This window comes from Prionailurus viverrinus, chromosome C1 (assembly GCF_022837055.1).
Source record: "Prionailurus viverrinus isolate Anna chromosome C1, UM_Priviv_1.0, whole genome shotgun sequence".
NCBI lineage: Eukaryota > Metazoa > Chordata > Mammalia > Carnivora > Felidae > Prionailurus > Prionailurus viverrinus.
The window spans coordinates 89,919,298-89,941,958 of NC_062568.1; the positions used below are offsets into that span (position 1 = coordinate 89,919,298).

At 40.7% G+C, this 22,661-nt stretch overlaps 1 protein-coding gene across 14 annotated transcripts in view; it reads right to left on the bottom strand.

The window, feature by feature from the left end:
• Positions 1-13,872: 13,872 nt before the first annotated feature.
• Positions 13,873-22,661, bottom strand: part of R3HDM1 (R3H domain containing 1) — a 207,876-nt gene continuing 199,087 nt past the window's right edge. For all 14 annotated transcript variants that reach the window (XM_047873290.1, XM_047873299.1, XM_047873295.1 and 11 more), the window contains 4 exons: positions 20,154-20,298; positions 16,478-16,560; positions 15,935-16,019; positions 13,873-15,220 (listed from right to left, as the gene is read on the bottom strand). In XM_047873290.1, coding sequence (XP_047729246.1) covers positions 14,859-15,220; positions 15,935-16,019; positions 16,478-16,560; positions 20,154-20,298 — 675 coding nt within the window. In that variant the 3' untranslated portion in view covers positions 13,873-14,858. The remainder of the gene's footprint in view (positions 15,221-15,934; positions 16,020-16,477; positions 16,561-20,153; positions 20,299-22,661) is intronic.

Consider the following 22,661-nt stretch of genomic DNA (forward strand, 5'->3'; position numbering starts at 1 on the left):
GCAAGCGCGCGGACCAGGCGCACCCTGCGCCACGTGACGCCACACGTCGCCGTCGGCACAGGGCCCGAGTGCCTTGTCTTGTTGGCAAAAAGGTGCGTGCGCGCGCGCGACCGCTAGGCCTCAGACCCTGCAATTCCGGAAGTGGGAAAGATGACTAACCGCTACGGCGCGTTGACGGCGCCTACAAGAGGCATGACGGGAATTGTAGTCTTCATAGGCTTGTTTTTCTTCATAATTGGAAAATGTAACGGTGGTTTCCGGGGCACGGCTAAAGGGGACAGCAGTGAGAGCCTTTTTCCAATCTGGGAAAGGGGAGGAGAAGAAGTGGTGCTCACTGTCGTGAAGATGCTAATCGCCACCTCATTGAGACCTTAAATATGGAGGAAGTCGTCCCCACCTCGAGTGGAACCCTAATTGTGGACGATGCAATTTTTATAATTAGTGGTCATTGTGTGATACGGGAAGGTGTTTTTCTGTATGGACCTACGTGGACTTTGTAGGGATTTACGGCAAGGCTTTGACTTCTGCTGAACTTATCAGCCCAACCCTGAAGAGACAGGGTAAAAACCCCAACGGCCACACAGCCGTTGTACCTGAGGGGAGGTGCTGGAAGAATGCAGGCGTCCCGCAATTTCTTAGTCATTGGCCAGAGAGCGTTCCAAAACCTCAGAACACTGGCTATGCTATTGCCACAGCTGCTTTCTAAAGTAACTTAAAAGCACAGAATATAGGATTCATTTTCCAGCTACTTTCCATGGTAATACAAAAGAGGATAGATAATGCTTTTGTTTACAATTTTATGTGAGAATGTTCTATAATCAAGATATGGCGTCTTGTGGTTGTTTGCCATTAAAATGAAAACTGATCCAGAGCACCTGCCTGGCTCAGTCCGTGGAGCATGTGATTCTTGATGTTGGGGTGGTGAGCTTGAGCCCCACCTTGTGTGTAGAGATTACTTAAAAATGAAATCTTTTAAAAAAAAAATAAAAATGATCCATATTTAATACTTTCTGGAGTTGCACAGTCTCTGATAACTGTTAGCTAAAGGCTTATACTTTTTTTTTTTAAGTTGCATATGTTATTATAGTACACATTCTACATCGATTGAGTTTCCCCCTCAGCAACTGACAGTCTTTGCAGGATTAAGGTGGTACATCTGAAAATACCTCTTTCCTATAAATATTTTATCTGAAAATAGTTAACATTGAACTCCAATTTGTATTTACTTTTTTCCAATCAGGCCTCTCATATAGTGTTATAATAAACTGAAACATAATGCTGATTACAGACCATTGCTGCTTATATAGGACACCATTTCTCAAGAAGAATTAGAGTTGATCTTCAACATCAACTTTAAGAGGGTTTCTTAAAATTCAATCAACCTAGGGGTGCCTGGGTGGCTCAGTCAGTTGAACGGCCAACTTCGGCTTGGGTCATGATCTCACAGTTTGTGGGTTCAAGCCCTGCATCGGGCTCACTGCTGTCTGAGGAGCCCACTTTGAATCCTCTGTTCCCCTCTCTCTCTACCCTTTCCCCACGTGTGCATGTGCACATGTTCTCTCTCTCTCTAAAATAAATAAAAAACATTTTAAAAATTCAGTCAATGTAAATTATTTCAGTAGAGTGATGTCTTTATTTCTAATGTTAGGATTAAACAATGTGAGAATGATTCATAGCCTTTATCAAATGTTTATTGCTCATCTACTATGAGCTAGGCATACATACCTGGCATTGATACAGTGAGGCAATGAGACATGAACTCTGTCTTTGTGACTACACAATCTAAAGAGGAAGGCAGACACTGAACAAGTGATTGTGAGTAAGGATGAATGTCACAAAAGGGGAAATTCTAAGTGCTTCAGAAGTGTGTGATGACGTGGCCAAACGTGGATAGTGGGATTAAGAAAAGCCCTTAGAAAGCTTACACTCCAGTCAGTGGGAAAGACTAATATAAAAATGGGTGACCATAGGGGAGCCTTGGTGGCTCAGTTGGTTGAGCACCTGACTCTTGATTTCATCTCAGGTCATGATCCCGGGGCTGTGGGATCAAGCCCCACATCTGGCTCTGCACTGAGTGTGGAGCCTGCTTGGGATTCTCTCTCTCCCTCTGTCCCTCTCCCCTGCTCGCACACATGTGCTCTCACTCTCTCTCTCTCTCTCTCTCTCTCTCTCTCTCAAATAAAAATAAATAGTAATTTATAACATACTGGTTTGGGTAAAACCAAAGAGCCACGTATAGGGCATGGCAGAGAGAAAGGGAAGGAACCGGATGGTCTCCTGGAGTAAGTGGCATCAATCCTATTTTTCGCATGGACTTGAATCAATGATAAAAACTTAAGTTCCATTTTACACTCAGACCCTTAAAGAAAGGCTTGCTTATTGATGTGTAGCAGGAAAACTATGAAATAGATATAGTTATACAGTCTTAATAGTTATATCCTGTGATTTTCCTTCCCACTAACACCCTGGGTTTTAGACATAAAAGACTTCCTGTGAGCTAGGCTTCAAGGATTTATGGGCTTTTTTGATACAAAAAAAAAAAAATGGCTTCATTGCAATGAGGGCTTCTTTGAGGGATCTTTGATATCAGGCTTGTTACCAGGTCTAGAGGCACTGGAGAGGAAAGTCAGGTTTTACTTGGTGTGTCTATGACTACTGGTAGAACCCCCACCATAACAGCTTGACCTACATTCTTGAGCCCACTATGAATCCACAAGTTTGGCTTCTTGTCATAAAAAAAAGAGAGAGAGGCCAAGATGGGGAACTATTCCATTTGGCTAACCAAATTCTCAGGCCTTCCAACTCTCGGAATCTCTGAGTTCTCCTCTGTGACCATCACTAGGGGCTGCTTCAGATTTGTTCAACAGAGGTCCTGCAGATGTTTACCCAGGACAGGACCCCTAACCCTCTTTGAGTCTGGGCAGTGTGGGATCTTTGAACGTCTTGGTCCTGTACTTGAGCTGGAGCCCATGGATTGCATCTGGCCTCTTGATGCTCTTATTGACACAAAGTTTTAGAAAATTCAGGTGTGTGCTAGTTTGCTACAGCCCCTCCTACTTATAACCTTTGCTTTTTTAATTTACTCTCTGGCAGTATCAAGTATTTGAGTTTGCCAACCCTGCTGTACATGCTCATTTGGCATCAGATAGGCAGTAAGTGTACAAACAACATTGGCTGGTGTTTCACTAACCTGCTCAGTACCAGCTTCCATTTAACAACCCGAAAGATAATAGGTCAGGTAAAGTGGCACATCTAAAGGAAGACTGCAGTTTCTCATGGTTATTTTCTCCTGTGAGTATTTTATGATATATAGTTATTGAAATGTCTCGGTTTATGTCTTCTTCAGAAGATAAAAAGCAGCAACTCTATTTAATCTTCTTTCTATCCCCCACAATACCTTATGACTTACGTGGATCGAATGGGTTGTTGGTGTCATGAAGCCAAAGGTTCCCCACCACAAAGGTTCTATTTCAATTTGCACAGGTAAAAATCGATCACAAACGGAATTCTTAACTGTGGTCGCTCAGATATATTCCAAAATTCATAAGAAGGTGAATGATCCAGTGCCCGCCCTTTACCATTGCTTGAGAAAGAAGCCAAAGTGTGTTTCTTACTGCAGCTGGATTGGTAATATCACCTTGAAATATCACCTTAATACCTTTAAATCACCTTTAAAATCACTGCTTAAAAAATTTTTTTTCTGGGGCACCTGGGTGGCTCTGTCGGTTAAGCGTCCGACTTCGACTCAGGTCATGATCTCATGGTTCGTGGGTTCGAGCCCCGCATTGGGCTCTGTGCTGACAGCTCAGAGCCTGGAGCCTGTTTCAGATTCTGTGTCTCCCTCGCTCTCTGCCCCTCCCCCACTCGTGCTCTGTCTCCCCCTGTCTCAAAAATAAATAAACATTATAAAAAAATTTTTTTAATAAAAAAATAAAATTTTTTTTTCTTTTTTGTTCCATAGAAACTTGCACCTGTTTGCCACCAGAGGAGGCTGATTACTTATATATTGCAAAGCCATTTATATAAAAAAATATGTAAAGGGAAAATGATATTCTCTATTTTTGTTTTTTCTTGCATGAAAGAGGGAAAAGTGTAAAAAAAAAAAGTAAAATGATTATACAAAGCATCATCACCTGCCTATACATAGACCAGTATGAGAATGGTTTAGTTATAATACAAGGCTCATGGAGGCATATACATTTAAAAAAGAGAGGAGGAACATTTGAATATATTCTAACCTTTGCTCACAACAATCGAATTTTCATGAGTAAAGATGGGATGGCGGGGTTCCTGGGTGGCTCAGTCGGTTAAGTGTCCAACTTCAGCTTAGGTCATGATCTCACGGTTTGTGAGTTCAAGCCCCATGTTGGGCTCTGTGCTGATGGCTCAGAGCCTGGAGCCTGCTTCGGAATATGTGTCTCCTCCTCTCTCTGCCCCTCCCATGCTCATGCTCTGTCTCTCTGTGTCTCTCAATAATAAATAAACGTTAAAAAGATTAAAAAAAAAAAAACGATGGGATGGCATTCTTTTCTGGCTTCTCACAGAGATCCAGGTGAATAAGACAAATAAAAAATAGCAGTTACTCATCAGCAAGGCCTAAGATAGTAACTTAGGTAGTTAAGCTCATGAACTCTGGAGTCAGGCTTTCCTGGTTCATTTATGCAGCCAGTACTTACTGTGTGATTTGGGCAAAGTTCTTCATGTCTCTCACACTTCAGTTGCCTCACTAGTAAACTGGGATAAAAATAGAAACTCTCTTTTTGGGCTATTGTCATAAAATAGGGACTTTTATAAGTGCTGAGCAAGTGTTAGGCATGTAGTAATTAAATGCTTTACACATGTTAGCTATTACTTCTGACTGCCAAAACCGTGCGTAAGAAAAATAAATGTGTGCCTTTCAGGATTCAAAGCATTTGACTCAGCCAGATCATTTCTTCATTTAATTATTGGACAAATGTTTATTGAGAAAGGCCCTGGTAGGATCTGAGAATGTATTAGTAAACAAAAGCAGTAGTCATTTCTCCTGCTCTGAAAATTACATAGTAATGGATAGTAAAACATTAAGCAACTAATTGGCCAATTACTCATATAATTATCATTGTGATTAATGTTTCAAAGAGAAAGTACAGGATATTATTAGAGTTAATACTGTCAGAAATGACTTAGTCTGGAGGCCTGAAACTGGGAACTCTAGAGGAAGAGCAGACTACCTGAAGGAAGTGATATTTGAGGTAAGATCTGAAGTATGAGCACAAATTAACCAGAAGTTGGAGGTAAGGTGGCAAGAATCAGTGTTCCAGGCAAAGGGTAAGTAACATGTGGAAAGAATCCTCAAATCTCAGTGGCTTAACACAAGAAAGGCTTATTTCTCATTTACTTCATAGACTATGCCAGTCAGAGGTGTAATGGGGAGTTGGTGCATGGGGCTCTTCTCCATACAGTTGAGAACTCTTGAATCTTCCCAGCCAGTGGCTGTTCCTTTTCTTGACACCCTGGTGATCTTCATTAGATCCTCTACATGCAGCCAACAAGCAAATTTCAATGTACACAGATCCCTGGAGATCTTTGTTAAAAATGCAGATTCTGGGACACCTGGGTGGCTCAGTCCGTAAAGCGTCCGACTTTGGCTCAAGACATGATCTCACGGTTCATGAGTTGAAGCCCCGTGTTGGGCTCTGTGCTGACAGCTCAGAGCCTGGAGTCTGCTTCAGATTCTGTGTGTGTCTCTCTCTCTAGCCTCTCCTCCCCCCGCTTGCGCTTGGTCTCTCAAAACTGAATAAACGTTAAAAAAAAAAAAGTTTTTTTAAAAACACAGATTCCAGGGGCGCCTGGGTGGCGCAGTCGGTTAAGCGTCCGACTTCAGCCAGGTCACGATCTCGCGGTCCGTGAGTTTGAGCCCCGCATCGGGCTCTGGGCTGATGGCTCGGAGCCTGGAGCCTGTTTCCGATTCTGTGTCTCCCTCTCTCTCTGCCCCTCCCCCGTTCATGCTCTGTCTCTCTCTGTCCCAAAAATAAATAAACGTTAAAAAAAAAAAAAAACAAAAAACACACACAGATTCCAATTGAAGTAGGTCTGGGGTCGGACCTGAGATTCTGCATCTGTCTCAAGCCCTCTGGTGATATTGATAACAGCTAGCTTCTAGCCTCCCCCTCTATGATTAACAAGGACAGAGAGAGTCTCTCAGAAGGTTGTAGGGGCCAGGCATGCATTTCTGCTCACATTTAGTTGTCTAAAACTTAGACACATGGCCTTCTAGGTGCAGAAGGCTGGAAAACATAATCTCACAATGTGCTGTGGAGGAAAGACACCCCCACCTCCTCACAGTTTGCTGAAAAACTAACCAATCTCTGCCATAGATGGGGAAGAACCCCACTTTCTGGCAGAAGATCACTATTGTATAGAATTCTGGTGACAAGACAACATGGCACATTTGAATAGCTTACACAGGTCTAGTGTGACCAGAACCTAGGACTGGAGAGGGCCAGTGTCAGTTAAGTCTAGACGGGTAGGTAGGCAAGGGTCATAGCATGCAAGACCTAGGAGGTGATGTTAAGGATTTTGGACAGTGGAAAGATCACATGATCCAATTTGTATTTTAAAAATTCACCCTGACTGCAGAGTGGAGAGTAGATGGTGAGGGGAATGAGGGAGGGTATGTGGAGAGAGCACCCAGAACCTTTGCAGTTGTCCAGGTATGAAATGGCAGGGGACTCTAGACACTGCACTGCTCTGCTATGCTACCAAAGACAGAGGACATGCTGATTATTCTACCCCATATCTCTGCATATTTTTGAGCTTATACTCTCAAATCATAAATTCCATATTTTTTTAAAGTAAAGTCTGCACCCAACGTGGGGCTCAAACTCATGACCCCCAAATCAAGAGTCACATGCTCTCCTGACTGAGCCAGCCAGGCACCCCTGTCCAATCCAAACTAGATTTTCACTGTGTTTTGAGTCTTTGGCTAATCAACATTTATTGAGTCTACTGTATACAAAATTCTACTGGATATTAAAGATAAATGAGACTTTATCCCACTTTCCTAGGACAGTGTTGTCTGATAGAATTTTCTGCAATGGAGGAAATGTTTTGTGTCTTCTCTGTTCAGGATGGTAGCCACTAACCACATGTGGCTATTAAGCATTTTAAATGTGGCTAGTGCAATTGCGAAACTGAATTTATATTTAATGTAAATGTAATTCATTTACTAGCTGCATGTGTTTAGTAGCTACCATTCTGGATAACAGAGCTTCAGGAGTTGGAATAAAATGAGAGGATAACCAGCAATTCTTGGCAGGACATGATCAAAACCAAATAAGTCACATAGTGCAGTATAAACTGTTACATGCAATCAAGAAAGGGATACAGTTTAGGGCACAGTCTCAGTCCTAAAACTGATGAAATGACATACTGGCTTGTTGTTTAATCTTTCCAAGCTTCACTAAAATGTAGCTAGTCATACTGACCTCAATGGATTATTTTAAGAATGAAACAAGATCACATATGTAGTATAGACACACACACACACACACACACACAATATGACTACATAGAATTCGGTGCAGTGAGTGCTTTCTCTCCTTGTTCTTCTCCTGATCCTGTTCTCCTGGGTGTGATCACGGCTGGTGGAGCCTCAGATCATAAGCCCTATCACAGCCATGGTCTTCTGAGCAAAAGGGAAGCTGAGAATTGAGTTATCCTGGCCACTCTTTTGGGGAAGAAGGACTTGTAATGTGAGAGTTTCCCCAAATATAGAAAGGTTATTTAAAAGGTGTCCAAATTTGGGGTGCCTGGATGGCTCAGTCAACTGAGCATCTGACTTGATTTTGGCTCAGGTCATGATCCCAGGGATCCCCGCGTGGGGCTCTGCACTGAGCATGGAGCCTGCTTGAGATTCTCTCTCTCGCTTTCTCTCTCTTCCTCTGCCTCTCTCTCTAGCTTGTGCACTTTCTCTCTCTCTAAAATAAAAGGTGTCCAAATCTGACAGATGTCCTCCACCAAGAATTATGTTTTGGTGACAGTGGAATATAGGATAATGTAGACCACAATTAAAGAGAAGTAACTCATGGATATTTGTACCAAGGTGATATTGTGGGGGCCAAACTATAAAATGAGTACTTCATTGGCTTTGGTCTACATTAGTTGAAGAGCTTATTTCTTCTGCTTACATGTAGGGTTAATGAAACTAATGATGTGTCAGAGCTGTGTGATTCTCACGTATTTATGAGTCTTCACATTCCTCTCCGGATGAGAGGCAAGTCTCAGCTCTAGCCATGTGTTTTGAGTTATTTCTCTGAAAACAGGGATTCCTCAGTGCTTTGCTACTCCAGGTAGTGGTCTGAGAACCAACAGGATCATCAACTTGGAAGTTTGTTAGAAATGTGGGACTCTTAAGCCCTACCCCAGACCTACTGAATTAGGATCTACATTTTAAAAGATTACCCAGAGGGGAGAGAAATTACTCAGGGGATTTATATGCACACTTTATTCAATTTCCTTTTGTGACCGGCCAGTGTTGCTACAGTCCCTGTCTTTAAGGAACTACACTAAGTGCCAAGAGAGCCAGAGCATGGTATGTGAATCATCCTTCAATTCCAGCTCCCTGCCATCTCCTGACATCACTTAGGAGAGCTCCAGACCAGCAAAAACAGAATTCTTAGGATCCTCTCTGTCATTAACTAGTTAACAAATATTTGTTGAACAACTAGTAAGTGCTTGGGAATACAGCCACAAGTAAGATAGGCAAGATCTCTGATCTCATGGAATTTATATTCTAGTGGTAGAAAAAAAAAAAGACCTAATAGTGATAAGTGATATGCAGAAAACTGAGATAAAGTGATACAGAAGATTGTGATTGGGTGGCTAATAAAGACCTTCCTGCTGGGGACACTTACACAGAAGATAAAAGAGCCGGCTTGGCAGAGTTCAGGGGAAGAGCATTCCAGAAAGAAGGTACAGCAAATACCCATATCCTGAATGGTATAAGATCAGAGACTAGGCAGGGCTGGATCACGTAGAGTTTTATAAACCAAGATAAGTATTTGCTATTTAATAATAGAAAGCCATCAAGGGATTTGGGCAAGGGAATTATCTTTTAGATCATTCTGGCTATGTGAGTACATGGGAGCAAGAGTGGAGGCTGGGAGACTAGTGAGGAAGGCCATTCCAGCAATCCAAACACTGGATGATGATAGCTTGGATTGGGTGGAGAGGGTAGTGGATATGAAGAGGTCAGCTTCAGGATTTGTTTTGGATGCAAAGTCAATGGGAATTTTTATCGTGTATTTGTGTCTGTGGTAAATTGTTTCCAAAGATGGCTGCAGCCACATCTTTCACCCTATATGCCTTTTTGCCACCTCTCTCTCAAGAAGTGGGGTTTATTTTCTCTGCTGTGAGCTGGCTCCAGGACTTTGTTTCACTGGTAGAATGCAAAAGAAATGACATTCTGGGATTCCAAGATCAGGTTTTAGGAGGACTTTAATTAATCAGCTATTAAAAAAAAAAAAAAAAGAAAGAAAAAAGAAGGAAGTCCTGCCATTTGCAACAACATGGATGCACCTTGAGGGCATTATGCTAAATAAAGTAAGTCAGGGAAAGACAAATACTGTATGATCTCACTTATATGTAGAGTCTAAAATACCCTCTACTTACAGAAACAGGGCACCCTGTGGTGGGGGGCAATGGGTAAAGGTGGTTGAAGACTATAAACTTCCAGTCATAAGATGAATAAGTTCTGGAGATCTAATGTACAGCGTGGTGACTATAAATAAGTCCAGGCTATGTTGTTGGAGGAGCTGTGCGAACAGAGCTTCCTTGGAGGATGAAATACCTCGAGAGTGTCCATGTAGAAAACTGAGGCATAAGGAAGAAAAAAGAAAATTGAGGTATCATAGCTGGGGGTGTGGGGGGTGTCAGCCCTGGGACCCCCGATGTGAATGAAGCCATTTTGGAACTTCTAGCTCAGCCCACCCTGAGCTGAGGGCAGCTAATTTCAGGTAGAGGGGAGCCAAGCCATCCTTTTGGAGGCCCGCCCAAATTCCTAACCCTTGGGATTATTCCTTTAAAGCACTCAATTCCAGGGTGCGTCTGGGTGGCTCAGTTAGTGAAGTGTCTGACTTTGGCTCAGGTCATGATCTCACAGTTTGTGAGTTTGAGCCCTGTGTCTGGCTCTGTGCTGACAGCTTGGAACCTGGAGGTTGTTTTGGATTCTGTCTTCCTTGCTCTCTGCCCCTCCCTCCACCCCCGTTTCTCTCTCTCTCAAAAATCAATAAACATTAAAAAAAAATAATAAAACACTCAATTCTGGGTGGTGTGTTAAACAGCAAGAGATACCTGAAACAGGCCAGGGTTTTTTGAGGGGAGATTATGTAGCTAATGACTTATCTATTTCTCTTTCTTTCCTTTCTTTCTCCTTCCTTTTTTTCTTTTCTTCCTTTCCTTTTTCTTTTTTTTTTAAACATTTACTTCTGAGAGAGAGAGCAAGTGAGCACAAGTGAGGGAGGGGCAGAGAGGGAGCAGGGATTTGAAGCAGGCTCTGTGCTGTGATTCCAGAGCCCAATGCAGGGCTCATACTCACGAACTGTGAGATTATGATCGGAGTTGAAGTCAAGAGTCAGCCACTTAACCGACTGAGCCACCCTGGCGCCCCAATGATTTATCTATTTCATTGCTTCCCCCTTCCCTGGCAAAGAATCAACTTTTATCAGTTTTCGGGTTTCTGATTTAGAAGTTCCTACTGTCTTTTTCTTATACACTTATACACTTCCAATATTCTTAGGCTGGTAAAATCAAATCAAAATGAATCCAAGTGTAGACACTAAGGGGGAAAAGAACTAGTATGCAATATGCAGCGTGAGCATATATAGGCATGGAGTAGATTAAAGGGCAGCCATATCTGCCTGTTTCCAGGCTGGTAAAGGCCTACAGGCTGAATGTGTGCATGTGAATGCCTAGTTTTCTTTTAGCATCAACTCAAGGCTTCTAGAATTTCAAGCAACACGAGGCTAGCTTTGAATCATACCAGCATAGAACACCTTCATGCTACCACCACACTGGACGCTAGCAGGATACAGAAGTCTGTGCTTTCTGCTTAGGGGACTATACCATCACATCTCATGATGCTCAGCAAGTAGTAGGTGGATAGGGGATCCGGTCGCCTTCACAAAGGCCCTGGGGCTGGCGTTTGCTGAAGTCTTACATTTACATTTTCCTGTTGATGAGGACACATGGAGAACCCAACTTTTGCTACCTCCTGGGAGAGCTGTGGATGTACTGGCTTTGATTCTTCTCAAGGCACTCTGGCACTATGGGTTCTACTGAGACCTGTGTTCCCACACTATTCACAGGTCACAGATCACTCCCTGGTGGGATCAGAAAAACAATGGCTTAGCCTGGGTGAGGATTCAGATGCCTATTTTGTTGCCAGCCCAGATGACAAGTTAATTATTAATTACTGCTGGCATCATGGCAAACACAGTTTGTGCTCTAGATTTACAAACACATTCCCAATAGATCCATGTTCTTCATGGACCAAGGGCTTAAAAATATTAAGCCATATTCTCAGTCTTCTAATACATAAAGTAGCAAAAGTGGACAAAAAGTTATAGTGACCTCTATCATTCCCAAAGAAAGGGCTGCTGGAGCTATTATTGGCATAGGTAAGAATAGCACATTTTATTTTATTCATTTTTTAAAACGTTTGTTTATTTTTGAGAGACAGAGCTCAAATCGGGAAGGGGCAGAGAGAGACGGAGACAGAGGATCTGAAGCAGGCTCTGCACTGACAGCAGAGCCTGACATGGGGCTCAAATCCACAAACCACGAGATCATGACCTGAGCTGAAGTTGGATGTTTAACTGGTTGGGCCACCCAGGCACTGCAAGAATAGCAATAGTTTTAATGGCAAAAGTACCACCCTGTCCCTAAATACAGTCAGTACTTATGGAAAATCCACAGCCAAGGCTGTGGATCATTTGAAGCTGTCTTTATGAAGGTTAAAAGTCTGGGTCAAATCACATCTTACATGCTTCCTGTGTGTGGTTCTTCCTCCATTTTTCTGTAGGTGAAATCAGATTCTAGAGGATCAAAAATAGAATATACCCTAGGGAATGTGAGCATATTTTTATAAAGTGGGGGGGTTGGCAATTTCTTAGTATGCCCATGTGATTGTCAGGGAATTGCGGGGGTGGTGGTGGGGTGGGTGGGATCTAACTTCACAATAGCCTTGCTCTGGTTTCTTACCTATTTTCTCTGGGCAGGGTAAACCCAGGGTCGAAAGTGAACACAGGTTTTAATGTACAGCATGGTGACTACAGTTAGTAACACTGTATTGTGTATTTGAAAGTTGCTAACAGAGTAGATTTTAAAAGTTCTCGGGGCGCCTGGGTGGCTCAGTCGGTTAAGCGTCCGATTTCGGCTCAGGTCACGATCTCGCCGTCCATGAGTTCGAGCCCCACGTCGGGCTCTGTGCTGACTGCTCAGAGCCTGGAGCCTGTTTCAGATTCTGTGTCTCCCTCTCTCTCTGACCCTCCCTCGTTCATGCTCTGTCTCTGTCTCAAAAATAAATAAACGTTAAAAAAAAAAAGTTCTCAGGGGCGCCTGGGTGGCTCAGTTGGTTGAGCGTCCAACTTCGGCTCATGTCATGATCTCACGGTTTGTGAGTTCAAGCCCCGCGTAGGGCTCTGTGCTGACAGCTCAGAGCCTGGAGCCTGCTTTGGATTCTGTCTCCTTCTCTCTCTGTCCCTCCCCATTTGTGGTCTGTCTCTCAAAAATAAATAAATGTAATAAATAAAAAAAATTTTTAAGTCTCCTCACACACACAAAATTGGTTAACTATATGAGGTGATGGATATTAGCTAGTCATTTTGCAGTACATACAAATATCAAACCATTATGTTGTACACCTGAAACTAATATGCTTTGTCAATTAGGTCAATTTTTATTTTTGTAAACAAACAAACAAAAAAACCCCAAAAAACACTTAGGTTTACCAGGAGGCCTACTGCAGGAGCTTAAAATAGAGAACGAGTTTATGGTGTTTTTAAAATCTCCATCTCCATGTATGATTAACAATTCTTGCTATTCTGGCCCTAATTGTGTATTCTATCCTTCTTTGACTCTCTACAGTCAAAAATAATAAAAACTTGACAGGCCTTGGAAGTGAGGGACTTTCACAGTTCTCACTCTTACTTTTCCTTCTGGTATGGCTCCTGAATCTGACATGGTTCAAAGGCAGCTCCAACTTTTCCCAGGAGTACAATATTCAACATCAGGGCGTACCAGCTTGTAGGGAGGCCTCGGGTGCCCTGAGACCAAGGGGGACTTTGCAGAAGCTTTAGAGCGAGTGAACATCTGCACCAGTCTGGTAACACCTGTTGCTCTTGAGTTGCCAAGTAAACCTGTAGTCTAGGCTGGAAGAAAACTGGGTTCTAGCCAAGTTGCAGACGGCAGACATTCCCACCTTTTGGGTTTCACAAACACTTTGACTTTGCTTGGCTAGCAAACGGGAAAAGTTTTCTATAAAGCATTTGAGGTAAACTGGACAACTGGGTGCTCAATATGTTGGCTAAAACCACAAATTCTTTATCTAACCAAACATAATGTTTGATTTTTAGCTGCCTGACTGTAAGTGTATTCATACTAAAGACTATCTTTCATTGACTGGTATTAACTTTATGAGAGAACAAAATGACGGGAGTCATACCCACAGGCATCACTCCCACAGAGAAAGCAATGCTTTGTAGCACTTTTGTAAAATGATTAGGATTACTGTCTTCTGTCAATCTAAAATAGAAGTCTTCAAGATGGGGGAGGTCTTCCATACTAATACTCATTGAAAAAGGTGTTTTTAATTTACAAAAGACAAAATGGGTCTGTATTTGTAAACATTTATTCTCTTGAACTGAAAAAGGCTTGCATCAGCACACATTGTACAGCCTTGCAAATTACACAGAAAATGAAAAAAAGGTTCCTTGTTCATAAGTGCAATGAATCTTTGATGTCCAGTGATCCGCTGCAAACAATGAAAACAGATTTTAAACCACTTAAGAAGTTTCCAGCACTCATCAAATGCATTTCCTTAGGTGACAAAATATTCACGAGGGGAATGCAAATAAGTGGCATTTAGTTATCAGAGGGACACTTAAAAAAAAAAAAGTGGAAGTATTTTCCTGCCTAAAATGATTCCTATTCCCCCTTGAATCTAAGTGGTTTGATTAAGAAGTGTTAAGAACATAATTTGCTTTACACTTAATGTTCATACTACCTAAATGAATAAGGAAAGGACCCTATGAGGGAGTTCTGTATTTTTTGGAAATTGTTTCTGTGTTTAGAGATACAGGGAAAGAGTAATGGTCTATTTGTGGGCTCTCCTTAGTCACCGTCCAGCCCCCCAAGAAGATAGTACATGGTTTTGACTTGGTTATTCCATTCCTGCATTCTTTTTCCCCCAAATTCTCTGTTGGGTCACATTGTGCTGGCTGCAAAAAAGAAATACAGGTTGCAACTGGTTGTAATCATTTTGAAGAATAATTTGCTGTACAATAGAGCTCTGGATCTGATACAAGAATTCAGAAATATAAAACAAAATAACTATAAAAGTTAGGAGGCATTTGAACAGCATTTCCTCGGAAAAAGCTGCTAACTCTGTATCATTCCGATGTGGATTCCTACAGTCATTTGGAGTGAAATGTGTAATTTCCCCCCTTTGCTGGATCACTGGCCTGTCTTCAAAAGCTATAACGCCATGACCACACGTCCTAGGAGTCTCTATCATGTTAACAGAAGCTCCAAAAACCAAGCCAATTAAAGATGGGTGAGGACAGGGGAATCATAAAGGCCAAGGGTCCAAGGTGGCTCTGTTACTGAGAACTCGCCCTTTCCAGAATGTGGAAGTCATAGTGCTTCTTGCTCGTTCTCAGCTTAAACTTGTTAACTGAGTTAATTTGTTTCTTCAATGCATTCTGTGCAGCTGAAATGGAGGGGAATGTGGCTAAGACGGTGTAAGTGGAGGCCAAGTCACTGGGTTTAGAACGTTCAGGATTGACAGTGTTGTCCCCGCTGCCACAGCAGAGGGGGTGACGACGCAGCTGGGGCTGGGATTGAGGGTCTCGGAGCCACCGGATCTTGGCACCAATTTTAAAGAGTTCCCCAAAAAGCTTCTCGGCTTCCATGCGAGTTATTCCATCAGGGAGTTCAGTAATTTCCAAGACCTTCCCAACAACTAGAATGGAAAAGGTATAGAATTAATAATCCCTGTTACGAAAATGGTGGGCAGAAAGTACCGAAGACCCAAATATGACATAAGAAATGAACGGGATTTTGTAAAACCATTCAAACCCACAAAACTGTAATTATGGCCATTTAAAAAATCATTCCTACTTACCCCTTAGGCAAGGGGTGCAGAGCTAATGGTACTAAACTACCCATCTCGGTCTTCACTGAAAGCTATGCATAGAAAACACACCATTGTATAGTGGCTTCTCTAAGTTAGGTGTGTTATCTTGAGCGGTCTCCTGAACTTCATGGCCCCACTGTAAAATAAAGATAACAGCCCTTGTCGTAATGACCCAAGGCTGTTGAGTACATATTGAAAGCGCTCTGCCACAGAAAGGCAGTTTTTGTTCATCAGACTATCTCTGCATGGGTGTAAGGACTACTTCCTTTTTCCAAAAACACACAGGCAAAGAATGTCATTTTATCTGTTCCTTTCACACATAACTTTTCCCTTTGGTCCCTTCATCCCTACTAAATCCACCTATAGCTGCACTGTGAAATGAGACAATTACAAGAATATACTTAAGAGTCCTACATTACAGATGACATAATTTCCTGTAATGTGCAGGACTTTAGGAGAGGAAAACCCATTTTTGTCTAAAGAGTGTTGAACTGGTTGACAGTTTGTAGAACCACATCTAATTGCCTATCAGGGACACACCTGGCTCTCCTGCACCAAGGTCAGTGGATGCAGCTTTTTTAGCTTGTTTCCTTCCTCGATTTCCATGCCTGTTGCCAGACTGACCCTGAAAACCCACAAACAGATGAGAAATAAGGTTAATAGTGCTGAAAAATAGGTCTGTAACGTTTAAACACTTAACCCTTAAACATACCCAGTCTGGGCTCTGTACTTTAGCAGAAAAAAATCCAATCCAAAGACCGGGTGGCAATGGCACTTCTGTTCCTCACTATAACCAGTCATTTGCTGTCTTTCATAAGCAAGGCCCCAGCTTGTGGCCCCAGCCCCCCCGCCCCTCCCACTTTGGGATAGCACTGATCGCTTAGCCAAACAGCAAACCACCTTCTTCCTTGTCTGCTCTCTGTGTGGCCAGACTCAATGGGACAACATCGATAAGTCAGCTGGCTGTGGTACAGAGGACTTCTTGTGAACTGCCAGCAGGTGGGCCCAGGACCCCCCACACTCTGTGCAAAGGAGCTATGACATCCTGCCAACAAAGCCTAGACCGCCAGACAGCTTTCATACCTGTTGGGTTGGAATGTGTCCATGCAGAACAGCAGGAGGGTTGTACTGCAGAGGCTGGCCAAGTAATGGATATCTGGCATCTCCTGAAAGTCAATTAAAAAAACTTTTACATTGTTTTCTGCTCAGTTCTAAAAGTACTTCCCTAAGTTTTCTAAATTGTCCAAAATAGTTAACATGAGTAGGGAAAACACATTTGGTAGATTAAAAAAGTGTAGGTACTGACATTTTAAAAAAGAATTTAAGTTTCCATCTTCCCTTTCAAAAGGAAGGGTAAACTTCTGAAAGGAGTAAGGACTAAAAACAGTGGTTACGAAGAAAGTAGGAGGTAGGAACTGGGAAGACGGGGGATAGGAAGGAGGGAAGCTTCATTTACCTTAATCTATTTATACCTTAACATTCCAGAAGAACTGTAATGCCCATTTCCACCCATGTGAGATGCTAAAATCCACGTTTTCTATGATGATTAAAAATTAATATGACTTACATTTGAGGAGAAGGAAAAACATTAAGTTTATCTTCCCAAAGTCACTATTTTTTTTTTTAAAGATTTTTAATTTTTTAAGTAATCTCTGCACTCATTGTGGGGCTGGAACCCACAACTCCGACATCAAGAGTCACATGCTCTACTGACTGAGCCAGCCAGGCACCCCTCCCCAAATCACTATTAATTACTATAAATATATGCATATGTACATTTATATATTCTCATTGCAAACTTTTCTCTACACCCATTGTAATCTCATGACCCTGAGATCAAGAGTTGCATGCTCTTTTGAATGAGCCAGCCAGGCACCCATTACAAACATTTTTACGGTGTTAACCAAAGGGTATATTTACGTTTTAGGTCTTGGGTCTGCTCTTAAACACTCTTTAAAGGGCTTAATAAATGCTGACTGCAAAGACATTCTCCTGGAGAATAATGTTTTCATTTGTTAATATCCTCATTTTATTTTACCCATAAGTTCCCCAATTCAGCACATTCTGGGTTTGGAGGGGGATTATGCACAGGTGCCAGGAAAGCACTTCGGGGAATTATACATCCCTTCTCCTGAAAGCCTGATAACAGAGTAAAGCACATTGTGGACTTCTCCCTACTCCACAGAGCTCTAATCTGACAGTGTGAAGGTGCGAGGGCAGCTCCCTGCAGGACACACCCATGACAGACTTGCTCCTTCCCAAGCACCATGTGAAGGGCAGATATGGCATGGTGGCTTAGCACTGAGATCAGAGATACAATGCAAAGCACGAAGATGTATAAAGAACAGCTGCAAGAAAGTCAGAGTTAAGTTTAGGCCTGTGGAGCAGTATTCTTTTCCATTATGGAGATGAGTTGTAGACAGCAATAATCAAAGACTCCTCCATATAGGCCATGCTGTATGTTCCTCCTAGAACAGGCATCCCAGTATCACACTATTGCCACACACTATTTCAATGAACTTAAAAATTTTTTTTCAAATGTTTATTTATTTTTGAGAGAAAGAGAGAGAGAGAAACAGAGTGTGTGTGGGAGAGGGGCAGAGAGAGAGGGAGACACAGAATTGGAAGCAGGCTCCAGGCTCTGAGCTGTCAGCACAGAACCGATGTGGGGTTTTAACTCAGGATCCGTGAGATAACGACTTGAGCCGAAGTCAGACGATTAACAAACTGAGCCACCCAGTCGCCCTTTCAATTCACTTTTTATGTTTTATTTTTCTAGATTATTAAAGTACGTGGCTTTGTAGAAAACCTGGAAACAATTACAAAAGAGAAAATAAAAACCATTCTAGTAATGCCATCACTTCTAACATTTTGGTGTGTATCTTTTCAGTCTTTGTTCTGTGTGTTTTATAAATATTGAAAAAAATTTAGATATAATTTATATAAAATAAAATGCACATCTTTAGTGTTTGATGAATTCCAACAATTGTAAAGTTCATGTAATCAAAACCCAAAAAGACAATGAACATTTCCATCCCCTGAAAAGTGCCCTCAAGCTCCTTACCAGTCAAGTCCATATCCCATCCACATGACTACGTGATTTCTAACATCATACCTTAGTTAGCCTATAACTGGATTTCATTTAATTAGAATAATATAGTATGTCTTTGTGTCTGGCTTGTTTTTTGGTTAACATAATGACTCTGAAATTAATCCATGTTGTTGCAGATCAGTCTGCCTTGTTCATTCATGTTGTTCAATAGTATTCCATTGTAAGGATCCATTACAATCTGTATATCTAGTCTCTTGTTGGTGGACATTTGGGTTATGTCCAGTTTGGGTGATTATAATAAAATAAAGTTGTTATATAATTTGCTGTACAAGTCTACATAAATATGTTTTCATTTCTCTTGGGTAAATACCTAGGAGTGGAATTGCTGCATTGCAAGGTAAGTGATTAATTTTGTAAGAAACTCAAATCTTTTTTCCAAAATGGTTTTATCATTTTACTCCTCCACACCAATGTGCAAGAATTCTGTAACTTCACCTACATTCAGTGGTGTTAATCTTTTTGATTATAGCCATTCTAGTGGGGTCAAAGTGATATTTCATTCACATTTTAATATTCCTTCCCTAATATTTAATGGATGATGTTGAGCACCTTTTCAAAGGCTTACTAGACATCTCTCCAGTAACCCCCTCCCTTGCTTGCACTCTCCTGCAAAATAAATAGATGGAAGTACAGTTGATATACAATGTTACATTAGTGACTGGACAAGTTAGATGTTATGCTATGCTCACCACAGGAGTACCTACCATCTGTCACCATACAATGCCATTATAATATCATTGAATATATTCCCTATATTATACTCCCCATGCCTGTGACTTACTCATTCCATAACTTGAAGTGTGTATCTACCACCACTCCTCTTCATGTAACATGTTTTTTAAAATCATTCACTGTACTGTATTTCTTCTTTCAATGATTCTTTAAAACACATTTTTTGGATAACTACTTAGTATTCCCTATATAGATATACTCTAATCCTTACTGATAAGACATTTAGGTTGTTTTGCATTTTTTCTGCTATAGACCAAACTCTTCTGTGGATAAATCATTGTGTGCATTATGCTTAGGATAAATTCCAAAAATATTATTCTATAATTATCCATTTGCGGTCTGTTCCTCCAACTAGACCGAGGGTCGGTGAGGAAGAGGACTTCACCTTACTCGTTTTTGTATGTCAGGGTCACAATAAGGCCTCAAAAACTGTTGAATACATTTTTGAATAAACTCTTGATATATGCTACTGTAATATAGGTATTAGAAATAAAGAACAAGTTTATAGCATTGCATATTACTACTACAGAGAAATGGAGTCTAAGGATAATAAGTTAAGGTCACTTTAACTATATCACATAAAGAATTACTGAATGGAAGGAATTACTAAGTTAGTAATTATTAACTAGTGATGAAACATTAAGGTTAGGAGAATATATGGTAATAAATATGCCTGGGTGGAGGTCAAAATGCAGTCCCGTGGAGAACTGAAAGCAGTACCAAGGGAAATCACAAAGTGATTGAGAAGGGATGTCTTATTTTTAATTAAAAAAAAAAAAATTAATTCCAGTATAGTTAACATACAGTGTTACATCAGTGTCAGGTGTATAATACAGTGATTCGACAATTCCATACATCATCCAGGGGAAGGGATGTCCTACAACTCTGAGGCTGTGACTAGTTTCAAGCACTTACCTTGCCCTGGAACAAAAGGTCTAGAAAACTGAGGTATGATGGAAAGGGGTGGTCCAGAAGGACGGACAGTTTTCAGGGTGGTCAGCTGCGCTGGTGCTGGCGACTGAGCTGGTGAAACAATGGGACTACTGAGTTGAGGGCTGTGCTGTAATCACATCAAAAAAACTGGTCAGCATTTTAGTCACAATTTGGCAAATTAGCTTTTGAACAAAATTTTTAATTTTTTTCTGATTACAAATATATACTTGTTATTGTAAGAGTTAAAACATGAAAATTTATAGTTTTCAACTCCCAAAGGTAAGTACCAGTAACAGATTGTTTCTATGCCCAAATGTATGCATCCATATGTCTATCTATGTTTTATAAAAATGGAAGTAGACTACACATCCTATTTTTTAATCTTGCTTTTGTACCTGGACAATCATATTGGAGATACTTTTCCATGAGAAAAAATACACATTTATCTCATTCTTTTTTTTTTTTTAATTTTTAAAAAATATTTATTTTTGACAGAGACAGAGAGACAGCATGAGAGGCAGAGGGGCAGAGAGAGGAGGAGACACAGAATCTGAAGCAGGCTCCAGGCTCTGAGCTGTCAGCACAGAGCCCGATATGGGGATTGAACTCACGGAGTGCAAGATCATGACCTGAGCTGAAGTCAGCAGCTTAACCAACGGAGCCACCCAGGTGCCCCTATCTCATTCTTTTTTTCATGTTAACTGTTTAGCATTTCCTTTTTAAACAATTCATCCCTAAAGAACAGTTACCAAAAATAATACAAAGAATTCTCGGATTTCCCATATTCTTACGTTTTTATATAAATCTCTCTCTGCATGTTTTTAAAATCTTTATCTCTTTCTCTGTATATACTGTTATTTTTTTCCCAAACTATTTGAGAATGAGTTGTTCACGATACTTCATCCCAAAATAACTAATTTAGTGTCTTTTTCCTAAAAACAAGGATATTTTCTTACATAAATAGCCACAGTAGAATCATCAAATCTATATAAAAGTGATCCTATTCTGTAATATATGTAGTAGAGTGTTTAAGAACACTTGAAATAAAGAGGTTTCTAACAATTGAAATGAAGTTTCTAAGAAAAGTCCTTGAAAAAAAAAAAGAATTATCAAAATCAGGCAATTAATAAGACAGTAAGATTATGTAATCTATAGAATTTATTCAAATTTCACCAACTGTCCTACTAACATAGTTTACAGAAAAAAAAAAAAGAAAGAAAAAAGAAAACATTTCCTCTTCTAGTCCAGAATCAAATGTTGCATTTAGTTGTCATGTCTCTTTCATCTTTTTAAATCTGGAGCAGAGCCTCAGTCTTCATTCTCTTTCATGACTTTGACATTTTTGAAGATCAGTTTCTGAAGGTCATTTTGAAGATCAGTTATTTTGTAAAATGTCCCTCAATTTGGCTTTGCCTGCTACTTCTTCATCCCCAAATTCACAAGATACATTTGGGGAAGGAGTACTAGGAAAGTGATGCTGTGTCTTCTCAATGCATCATGTAAGAGGGAACCTGAGGTCCACGTGTTGCTTACTTCCATCACTTGTAAGGTGGTGTCTGCCAGGTTTCTTCAATGTTAAATTACTTTTTTTTCCTTTCTAGTTCTAGTATTACGGGGAAAGCATATTATCTGTAAACAGAATTTTACTACTTCCTCTCCCAATTTGGATGCCTTTTATATCTTTTTCTTGCCTAACAGCTCCAGGTAGAACTCCCAGTACAATGTTGGCTCATATCTACCTTTTAAAATCTACTGAGATTGAACTTTGGCCTTGGATATGGTCTATCCAAGAATATGTCCCATGTGCATAAGAAGAATGTATACACTGTTCACAAATGACCAGATGTGTAGGTAGAATGCTCTTTGTATGTCTGTTAGATCTAGTTGTTTTTTTGTGTTTAAGTTCTCTATTTCCTTACTTAACTCTTGCCTGGTTGTTGTATCCATTATTGAGAGTGGAGTGTTAAAGTTTCCAACTATTACTTGATGGTCTGTTATCAGGTAAGTAATTATTAGGTTTATACAATCAGGTTTATAATTATTATATCTTCTTACTGTATTGAACTTTTGTATCTAGAAAATTTTTTGGATCTAAAGTCTTATTTTATCTAATATTAACATAACTACCCCTACCTACTCTCTTTTGCTTGCTATTTTCATGGACTGTATTTTTGCATCTTGTCACTTTCAATTCATTTGTGTCTTTGGACCTAAAGGGAGTCTCTTAGATCTCTTAGTTAGATCAAGTGTTTTTACCCATTCTGCCAATCTGTCTTTATAGTTAAAATAACTGACAAAGAGGGACTTGCCAATGTCATTTTGCCATTTTCTATATGCCTTATAGCTTCCTTCTTACTCATTTCCCGCATACTCCATTTAAAAAAAAAAAAATTTTTTTTTAGTGTTTTGTTTTCAAGAGAGACAGAGCATGAGCAGGGGAGGGCAGAGACAGAGGGAGACAGAGAATCGGAAGCAGGCTCCACTGAGCGT